Source organism: Cervus canadensis, chromosome 7 (assembly GCF_019320065.1).
Source record: "Cervus canadensis isolate Bull #8, Minnesota chromosome 7, ASM1932006v1, whole genome shotgun sequence".
NCBI lineage: Eukaryota > Metazoa > Chordata > Mammalia > Artiodactyla > Cervidae > Cervus > Cervus canadensis.
In genome coordinates, this window is record NC_057392.1 from 81,389,384 (window position 1) to 81,400,597 (window position 11,214).

The 11,214-nt window shown below is 44.7% G+C and overlaps 1 protein-coding gene across 5 annotated transcripts in view; it reads right to left on the bottom strand.

The window, feature by feature from the left end:
- Window positions 1–7,590: 7,590 nt before the first annotated feature.
- The window catches only part of LOC122444990 (schwannomin-interacting protein 1), a 177,577-nt gene continuing 173,953 nt past the window's right edge, over window positions 7,591–11,214 (bottom strand). For all 5 annotated transcript variants that reach the window (XM_043473893.1, XM_043473892.1, XM_043473891.1 and 2 more), the window contains one exon: window positions 7,591–8,234. In XM_043473893.1, coding sequence (XP_043329828.1) covers window positions 8,183–8,234 — 52 coding nt within the window. In that variant the 3' untranslated portion in view covers window positions 7,591–8,182. The remainder of the gene's footprint in view (window positions 8,235–11,214) is intronic.

Consider the following 11,214-nt stretch of genomic DNA (forward strand, 5'->3'; position numbering starts at 1 on the left):
CAGAAAAACCTTAGCAGTTCAGTTCCTTCAAGACTGCCTTTGCTAAACTGCCAAACCCCTTCGAGGCCTCAGAACTCCTACAGGTGGGCCTGGCTCTGAGCTTCACCGAGCCCCACTGGAGACTGAAGAATGTCCTCGAGAGACACTGCGGGTCCCCTGAAAGGCACACCAGCTAGTTGTCTGACTCTGACTCACAGAGGAAACACCCCCCGGAGACTGCAGGGCCAGCGTGTTCCAGCACCACAGTTCTGTCGTGGGAAGGCCTGCAGCAGAGGCGCGGGGTCTGCAGACGCTGCCTCGTCCCCTGGGCCGCTCACTGAGGCGTTTCCACCGTCCGTCCTCACGTCCGCCTTTCCTGCTCTGGGCCCCGGCCCTGGAAGTGAAAGCTGCTGAGTCTCTGAAGACCCAGCACCCCCCCGCTGCAGTGTGGTGAGACTGTTTGGGAACTCCGCAAAGACTCATGTTCTGTTTTCCTCCCACTCTTAGTTTAGCCAGAACTGCAGGGAGTCGGATTTATTTCTCCCGTATGAAATATCCCCACACGGAATTATTCTTCCTGAGGCATTTATTACTTCCCTTAAAAAAGTACTTAGCCTGACAGAGTTGCCTGGCGCCCCGCTCTCAATCTGATTTGCATCTGAGGCAATGACACATCTTAAAATCAGCCTTCTTAAGCAGCAGGGACAAGCATCCTTCACATTACTGCAAAGAGGAAACGGATGCTTGGTGAGAAATAGTAAAGTCCTCTCTCTGTTGCCTGTGACAGTCCACACCTTGAACTTTCACACCAGAATTGCTACTGAAGTGAACCCACAGTTGTCATTCAAAGGTCATTTCTAATACGTGGGGGATGCTCTGTGACCTAAAAAGCCCCCTCACTAGGTGACTGTAATTTCTACTGAGAACTAACAGACATCTGGAAGGAAGTAACTTTATGAGGCAGAAAATTAAAGAACTCACTTGCAGCCTTGTCTATGCTTTACCAGAATCAGGATACATGCCACTATTTTCTGCAAAGCCAGAAAGCAAATAAGATATTGATTGAATATAAAAGAAAAAAGACTCAGGTAGTAAATAAACACTGAGAAAGTTTGAGTGCCTAGTCTGGTGGGTGAAAATAAAATCTGTTTTACCGTTAGCACTGCTTTTCTAACTTGTGCTCTTAATACAGTGTGCTGAGCAGCGGATTCAGTAGTTTTAAAAACAAGGGCCACGTTATGAACGTAGGCAGAGCATTGTTCTCAAACAGAGGGATGTTCAGAGAGAAGGATGCTATGGCAAAGCGTTACTTAAACTAACTAATTAGTCCTGGTAAGTCATTTCCTACCAAAGCTACAAAATGAAAGGACTGTTTCTGAGGAGTGAGACTTTTCATTCTGCGCAGCTTGGGGGTTGCAAAGAGTCGGACATGACTGAGCGACTAAGCGGAGGGAGAGATCATTAGTTCATAAATTATTAAATATAATACTAATTTATACCAACAACTGACTATAAGCCTCAATTAAAATATCCTGGAAAACTCATTACCCATCAACCCATCTCGTAATGAATATGTCATATCCTATTTAGAAGCAAATAAATGAACATCAGTGGAAAAGGTAATTGCATTTCTAAGCATCAGGATTCAACTGGGGTGGTAATGGTTGAAGCGTGGTGCTGAGGATTGCAGACACCCATGGCTTTTCCAGAGGATGCCAAAGTAGTCTCCTGTAGTCACTTGATAAACATTTGTGTTTCTGACATCATAATAAAATCCAGCTTCTTTTTTCAGGCATGAACTGATTGTTTGCTCATGACGAATCTTATTTTGACCTGATCTGGTTTCTGCCCTGGTGGCTAAAGGAAAATATAGACTGGGAGACAGGATTTAAGCTAAACTGAAGAGGTCCATGAACTGAAAAAGGATGAGTCACTGACCTAGAAGAGATTTTCTAGAGGGAAGAAGCAGAGCCTCTAGCAGTGTGGCGTGGTGACTAAGAAAATGAAATTTGTCTTCAGAGACCTGGTTTGTGTTCCAGATCTTTCGTAAAGGACTATGGCTGTCCTCGTTAAGGACTTGCATCAGCTATGGTCATGCTAGTTGCGGTGACAAAGAGATTTAACGCAGCAGATTGGCTCGAACGTAGTCAGGGCTTGTTTCCTGTTTCTGCGACCGTCTGAGGCAAACCCTACTCTACAGCAGGTAGCTCTTCTCGTTCAGTGGACTCAGGAACCCCAGCACCTTCCCGTGGTGGCTCTGCCTTCCTCGAGGTCCTTGGGATTGTGGCTGGTGCAAGGAGAGAGAAAGCATGGATGGGAAGTCCCTTCTTAAAGCCTTGCTTGGAATTAAGACACATCATACTTACTTCACTCCACCGGTGAAAATCAGGCATCGGTCACAGCTAAATGCAAAGGGATGGTGGGTCTGAAACCAGTCTCTGTCTGTCTAGCTGCTTCCTAGGAACAACTCTGTTCAGTTCAGTTCAGTTCAGTCGCTCAGTCGTGTCTGACTCTTTGTGACCCCATGAATTGCAGTACGCCAGGCCTCCCTGTCCATCACCAACTCCCGGAGTCCACCCAGACTCATGTCCGTTGAGTCGGTGATGCCATCCAGCCATCTCATCCTCTGTCGTCCCCTTCTCCTCCTGCCCTCAATCTTTCCCAGCATCAGGATCTTTTCCAATGAGTCAGCTTTTAGGTGGCCAAAGTATTGGAGTTTCAGCTTCAGCATCAGTCCTTCCAATGAACACCCAGGACTGATCTCCTTTAGGATGGACTGGTTGGATCTCCTTGCAGTCCAAGGGACTCTCAAGAGTCTTCTCCAACACCACAGTTCAATCTGTAATTCTCTGTAGGAACGTGGTGGAGAGGGATGAATTTCAGCAGATGAATTATCTGCCAGAGGGCTGTCTATCAGAGACAGCAGAGATGACATTCTGTGGAAGGAAAGTCTTTGGGATCACAGATCCAAAACTTGAAAAGGGAGGGACTTAAGGAAGAGTCGACCGGATAGGGGGTTTCAGGCTTGAAAGCAGTGAGATTAAACCTGAGTGAAAGTCAGGCCGAGGGTCTCCTCCTGAAGCTAAGGGGAGGGGTGTCAGGCATCAGGAAGAGTAGGGTCACACCCGTTAGTGAAAGCGTTGAAAGGGCGGGTCCCAATGGTCAGCATTTCCCTTCAAGAGAGATTCTGCCTGCTTCTGTGCTGAGGGCTATCGTTACAAAGATGGCTGAGGTTTGCCTCTACCCTCAAAGAGGAAATGGAGAGAAGTCTGTATTCAGGAAGCAGTTGATAATCCTTGGAGCCTAAGTGTGGGTATGTGTGTGTGTGTATGTGTGATAGACAGGAACAGTTGCGTCAAGGAAGTGACACCTACATTCTACAAATGAATTGGTGTTAGTCAGATAAGGGGTGGGGGGTGGCCCAATTTTGTTTTAAGAAATTGAACTTCTCTACGATAGACTCACCTGGCCTTCCCCACCTTAATTAGCTCTCTGTACTCTAAAGTGGGCTTCCCAGGTGGTGAAGAACCTGCCTCCCAAAGCAGGAGATGTAGAGATCCCTGGGTCAGGAAGATCCCCTGGAGGAGGGCATGGTGACCCACTCCAGTATTCTGGCCTGGAAAACTCTATGGATAGAGGAGCCTGGCAGGATACAGTCCATGGGGTCGCAAGAGCCAGGCATGATTGAGTGAGCACACAGCACACAGTATGAAGTATTGAAACAAAACACCAAGTAATAGTTAAAGAAAAAAGGAGGTAATCACAGAATTAAAGCACAGGAGATATAACTACAGTCATGTTTATTGCGTCACTGTTTTTAGTGGTGGAGATCTGGAAAGATCCTTAATGCCCATCATTAAAGGGAATGACTAGTAAAGTGTATTCCATCATACTGGGCATTACCATAGAGCTTTTAAAAATAGCTTAGGTCTGTATGTACTGATTTGGAAGGGTGTCCAAGGATAAAGCAGGTTGCAAAGCACTGAGCTGTATGTGACCCACCTTTGTATAACAAATCAAAACAAAGCCAAAATGTGTGCATCCATTTGTACAAGTGCTGAGAAAGGTGTCTAAGAGTACATTTGGAGTTGTAACATCAATATTTGGAGGAGGGAGGGGGTGCTGGAAGATTGAAGTGAATTTCTTCTTTAAGCATCTGTTTTATAAATGAATGATTAATAAACAAGAAAAAGAAAAAGCCTACAAGGATGTGTTAAATCTCAAAACTGGTAAAATACAGAATGCCTCCTAAACCCAAGTTGTGATCATTTACTTCTCCTTTCAACAATTATTGGGTATCTACTGGGTGCCAGGGGCTTCCCAGGTGGCTCAGTGATAAAGAATCTTCCTGCCAATGCAGGAGGCCCAGGAGGTAGAGATTTGATCCCTGGGTCGGGAAGATCCCCTGGAGGAGGAAATGGCAACCCACTCCAGTATTCTTGCCCGGAGAATCCCACAGACAGAGGCACCTCACGGGCTGCAGTCCAAGGGGTCGCAATGAGTCAGACCTGACTGAGTGACAAAGCACTCACTCACTGGGTGCCAGTTATTTTATGGTGACTATTTTATTCAGTCTTTAGAATAAACCCAAGAGATCCTATGTGCAGGAGGTAAACTAAGATAACATAGAGCTTTACTGACTTGCTTAAGGGCTAATCACTGGGAAGACAGTGGAGTCAGCCTTGTGCCCATTCTCTCTGGCCCCAGAATCCATGCATTCTTGCTTACACCTCTTTCTCTTAAAATTGGCAGGTGAGGCAGCCCAGTTTTTAGGTCAGGAATTCTAGCATCTGCCTAAGCCAGGTAAACTAGTAAGGGTCCTAGCTAATGCATGGAGGGGTAACCTAGAGCAGAGAAGAGTCCTTTTGGGAATAATCCCAGTCCTTGCTGAAAAAGATAAAGGACTGGAAAGACTCAATTTTGAAAGAATACTCTTGGAGGTGAGTGACTTGGTGACGTCCCTACCAGGGGTAGGGAGGTGTGACAGGGACACAGGCACAATTTCCTTGGAGAGTCTTCAGGTCGTGGGTGAAACTGCTCGACTTTCAGCTGGCTTTGCCCCCAGAAGTGTTTTGCAGGGCCCCTGTGGGTGTAATCTCACTTCCTTCTTTTTTTTAAAAATTTGCTTGTTTATTTAGCTGTGCCGGGTTCTAGTTCTCTGACCAGGGATTGAACCTGGGCCCCCAGCATTGGGAGCACAGAGTTTAAGCTACTGGACCAGCAGGCAAGTCCCTCTTCCTTCTTGAGTAAGGGGATCTTCAGTTCTAATTATGGGCTTCAAACAACTGAAGGGTTTCGAGGCCATGAATTTCTTCAGAACGTATTTCAAACCAGAGAGACTGCATTGCTTAAGACAAAGAACGCTCACTTCTAAATTTTTATTGGAAAGGGCAATTCTGACAAGGATTTAAAAAAAATGAAGATTGTCTTTCTCGGTGGGCTGAGTTTTAGCGTCAGGATTTCAGGTTGCCGATGTCACTGTAGGAGGTTTTGGTCACTGCACCTCTCTCACTTGGGCTAAGGCATTTTTGTGGTACTCATCCTTGGTTGGCTTTCCCCCAGGGTTCCAAATTAATACGAATATACTTTAATAGATATTAAAAATGATTTAAGAAAAGCTAAAAAAGAAGGAAGTTCAAGGCCATGGTTCTTAACATTAGTGTCACAAAGGGAACTTGAATAAATCCTGATGCCCACGCCACATCCTGGGCCAATTAAATCAGTGTCTGTGGAGGTGGGATGCAGGGGCCCATGGTTTCTGAAGTTCCCCAAGTGACTCCACTGTGCTGCTGAAGATGAGAACCACTGGCTTAGTGACTAATATCCTCACCCAGCTGGAGCAGCAAAGCTCCAGCATCTAGGCCTGGAGTTTCTGGGCTGGGGTCACCTCAGGGGGGCAGACAGCCAGTGCAGGGCTTTGGGGCTCATTAGAGACCTTGGCGGAGGGAGGACTTGGGGCTCCACCTGCCAGCCACGTGGTGAGCACCCTGCTCCACCCAACAGTCAACTCTCAAAAACAAAATATAATTCAGTTCAGTTCAGTCACTCAGTCATGTCCGACTCTTTGCGACCCCATGAATCGCAGCATGCCAGGCCTCCCTGTCCATCACCAGTTCCCGGAGTTTACTCAAACTCATGTCCATCGAGTCAGTGATGCCATCCAGCCATCTCATTCTCTGTCATCCCCTTCTCCCCCTGCCCCCAGTCTTTCCCAGCATCAGGGTCTTTTCCAATGAGTCACTCTTTGCATGAGGTGGCCAAAGTATTGGAGTTTCAGCTTCAGCATCAGTCCTTCCAATGAACACCCAGGACTGATCTCCTTTAGGATGGACTGGTTAGATCTCCTTGCAGTCCAAGGGACTTTCAAGAGTCTTCTCCAACACCACAGTTCAAAATTATGGGTTGCATTATTTTTTTATTCCAAATGAAAATAATCTGATTGAGGCCCATAAAGAAATGATGAGTGTTTCAATGTAAGATGGCCTATTTTAAAAAATAAAAAGGTTCTGAAACCTGGTAACTCTGAATTACTTGATACTTATCGGCATATTTTTAAAAAAGGAAAACGGAAACAGTGGATTAACCTTCTATCTTTGGATTATATCACAGACCTTACAGTGAAAACAGATGGTCTGTGGGTGGTTCTGGAATGCTGACTGCTCATCTCTGCTTTAGTTTATGGTTCTCTAATACCTACATGGGCATTCACTGATGACATTGATTCTCTGAAGTGTGTCAGTCGCTTAGCTGTGTCTGACTGTTTGTGACCCTACGGACTGTAGCCCACCAGGCTCCTCTGTCCATAAAATTCTCCAGGCAAGAATATTGGAGCGGGTAGCCATCTCCTCCTCCAGGGGATCTTCTCAACACAGGGATCAAACCTGGGTCTCCTGCATTGCAGGCAGATTCTTTACTGTCAGAGCCACTGAAACTTTCTATCTACTGAGGAACACTCTGTAATTGCATTAGACTTGGCATTTTTCTTCACATGACCAAAAGAAGTGATCGAAATGTGAAAAATGGCACCAATTAGCCTTGGGAAAAGTGCAAATGCAGGTGTCATTTGTTCATGTGGCAAATGCCGTTTGGACGCAGTCACTGACTCTGACAAGTCCAGCAGCTATTAAATCGTGTGTATGTGTTAGACGCTTCAGTAGCGTCTGAGTCTTTGCGACCCCATGAACTACAGCCCAAGAGGCTCCTCTGTCCATGGGATTCTCCAGGCAAGAACTGGAGTGGGTTGCCATTTCCTCCTCCAGGGGATCTTCCTGACCCAGGGATCACACCCACATCTCTTACGTCTCCTGCACTGGCAGGCAGGTTCTTTAGCGTTGAGCCACAAGTGTTGAAATTACTACTGATAACTTTAAGCAGGAACAAACGTGCTGGCTCTGATGTTGTTGATATTGTCTTCTTTGGACCACACACACACTCACACACAGGCTCCCAACGCTCCACAATCTTCCTGGCAATTCCCTGCATTGACTGTTCTCTGGAGCGCTTTGTTTTTCACGGAGAAAGGCTTCCCAGTGGGGGATTTCAGCTGAGGAAGAGTGAAGACAGACATATATAGCCAGCGTAGGGCTTGCTAGTGAGCAAAAAGACATATCCTATGAAACAAAGTTTTAATCTTTATTTTACATATTTATACATAAAACTTTTAAGGAACCCTCTGAATCCAACAGAATGTTAATAGCACATCTAAAAATGAACTTCAGGTAGTCAACATTCACAAAATGTTGAAAACTGATTAAAATATACATATTACGGAGAGCTACAACTTCACTACGAGGCAGGCATGTATTTTTTGACTTGGATAGCACCGTCATTTACAGTTCTTCTTTAAAACTACAGTGAAGAATGACAGCAGTCAATGGTAAAATACTGCTCCAACTCATAATCTCTAAACAAATAAAAATAAAGTTAAAACTACCCTCTTTGATTAACCATGACTTGTGGTGGTGTAAGTACTATACATTTTTTTTGTAACAATATTTTATTAAAATGCCTGATATTGAGTGGCACAGTAAAAAAATTAAAATAAATTAAGAAGCAAAGGCCAATCACTGGACGTTAAGCTTCAGACATTATCAATGACTAACACTGATATTTGTTTGTTTCTGTGCCACCTTTAGCAACAGCATTTTTACAACCACAGAAGCAAAAGAAAGTCTAGCTTGTCCTCTGGTTGGATGGCTTCTTTTCACTTTGCAGGCATTTTCTCGGCCAGGTGCTTCTGTTGACTCTCGGCATGTCTGTGGAATGAATAACACAATTATTTAGCGCTGAGGAGGAAGAGCCAAACCACTTTTCCATTGGCAGCTAAAACATCCTCCATAGTTAAATCATGGGAATCAAGAAACAGTACTTAATTAAAAAAAAAAGAGAAAAAAAGAAAAAGAAAACAGTACTTAATTGAAATGATGGTGCCTTCTTTTGATTTTTTTCCCATGGCCAAGCTGCCTGGCACGCAGGATCTGACCAGGAATTGAACCCGGGCCCCCTCTGGATTGGGAGCATGGTCTTAACCACTGGACCACCAGGGAACTCCCTAACTATGGATGGTGATGGATCTTAGTTGTCCAACCAGGGACTGAAGCTGTGTCCTCAACAGTGAAAGGGTGGAGTCCTAACCACTACACTGCCAGGGAATTCCCTTCAATTTTTATATTCTATGTATGATTCCTTTTATCTAGTAAGTCACTGGATTAGCCTGAGACGTGTAGATGCCATTTTTCTTTGAGAAGAAAAGTGTTGTGTTTAAAAATGAAAAGGGAAAATGAACTAGGATAATTTATTTAGCAAATGTTTAATATGACCTTCTCTGTGCCAGGCACACTGCTTCTGGTGATGGGGATTTGGTGGTGAGCAGACAATGAACTCTTTATTCTCCTGGGGCATATATTTCAATGGAAAGAGACAAGAAAGGAACAGATAGCAAACAAGCAGACAGCAGACAGAAAATAAGTGCTAAGCAAAAAAGTCAGAACAAGCTATTGTGAAAGAAAGTTAACTGCATGACTACTTTATCTAAATATGCACAAAGATGCAAATTTAAGTATTAACAAGGCTCCTGTTAATAATACAATAATCCAATATCATTCTTACAAAGGGTAGTAATGTCTTTAGAACAAATGATAGGCTTTGGTGGATGCAAAGATTTCCCATATTTGATACTCTTCCTCCCCTCAATGAGTCCTAAGGGCATAATTGGGTCAGTGAGGGTGGGGACAGGGCTGGGTAATCCTTCCTACTCATCAAGTCCTATCATGGCCTGTGAGCCCAAAGGCGGGCCAACCCAGCAGCTGACCAGTGGAGACGAAGAGAGGGGAATGGCCAAGCTGCCGACGTCACTCAAATAAGCACTAATCAAACGTCTTCTGGGAGAGTGGTAGGGTCTGAAGGCTGCCAGAAACAAACATTTTGAAGGAGGATCTTAGAAAATTATAAATTGGGCAAGAGAAAAGTTATCTAATGCTGTGGTTTCCAGCTGTAATCTAAGGTTCGGGGGCAATTTCTGTGCGCTGCCTTGACTTGGGTGTGGTCGATGACATCAAGTGTAACTCACTGGCATTAATGATGCAGAATGTCTCACATCTATGGCACAGAGAAGACAAACCACAAATATCTTCAGAAAAGGGACAGCAGTGTCTTTGCCACACGCAGCAGCCCACAGATAATATTCTGATATTCACTGAACCCTAAAGGGGCTCAGGGGAAAAAGATAACAATAGCACTGCATCCCCAAGGAAAATCACGCCTTTGAGCAGATCATCTTTTTAATGTGTGTAGAAGAATCTTGCTTATTTTCATAAAGTAGCTCATGGGCCTCACTTGAACAAATTCAGCTCAAGAAATATTTTGATACCCAGTGGCTAAGATTCCATGTAGCTAATTAAATTATGGTTCTTATAGCAGCTTTAAATAGGTATCTCTTTGTATGTGAGTGTGTGTGCAAACCTACAACACGAGGTTTTCTGAGAGACAAGGATAGAACAGATAGGCAATAGCTTCAGAAAATACTGAAAGTTGGGTGTTATTTTTGAAACACACATACAAGGGTGAATTTTATTAAAATTTTAAACAAAGGAGGGAAAGAGTTTCCGTTTATAAAACTAAAAGGTTCTCATCAACTATTTATATGAAAGTCTTTAGTAGAATTAATTTCACTCATGCCCCACAAGAACTCCTTTATATCAACAATCACTTTTGAGGACTTCCTATGTGCTTGGCAGCCCCTGTCATAGGCTCTGAGGACTCTGAAATGAATGAAAGTAAGCACTGTGTCTGAAGCTGAAGATTTAATACTTTGGCCACCTGATGTGAAGAACCGACTCATTGGAAAAGACCTTGATGATGGGAAAGATTGAAGGCAGAAGGAGAAGGGGGCGACAGAGGATGAGATGGTTGGATGGCATCACAGAGTCAAAGGACATGAGTCTGAGCAAGCTCTGGGAGATAGTAGAGGTCAGGGAAGCCTGGTGTACTGTGGTTTACGGAGTCCCAAAGAGTTGGACATGACGTAGCAACTGAACAACACAGCCAGGCTGGGAGAGACAGCAAACAAATATAACACAATATGATCAGGCCCCACTTGGGAGGAGTGCCGTGCCGCCAGAAGCACAAAGAGGGTCCTAGGTCCATCTTGGGGGTTCAGGGAGCACTACTCCTAAGACATATCTAAACATGTGGTTTTCGAATTAGGCCGTGTATTGGACTCATCAGGAAAGCTTTAAAAAGCTTCTAATGCACAGAAGTCCCTGTCTCACAGAACAGTTAAATCAGAACCTCTGGGAGTGAGACCCAGGCATCAATATTTTAAAAGCTCCCCAGGTGATTCTAATGTGCAACCGAAAGTGAGAACCATGGACCTGAACTGACACCTGGATGGTAGGAGCTGGCAGGTAAAGCGAGCCGGTGAGCAGGGCTCCCTGGTAGCCGTGCTCGCAGTCTCTGGGATCCGGCTGCCACATTCTGGCCACCTTTGGGGAAGTTGAAGTATATTTAGATCCCCCCCCCCCCCCCCCCCGGCAATGAGAAAAATTATATTTTTGCAGCCAGAAATGGACATAGAAACTACTCCCCACCTGCTCTTGTTCAAGGGTCTCTCCAACACCTTTAAATAAGTGACTCCTCTCCTCTAAACCCCATGGTTCTGCCCGCCCCGTCTCCCACGATCATACCATCTGCAGTATAAACATAGTACACTGCAGACCTAAGTAACAGCTGAACATT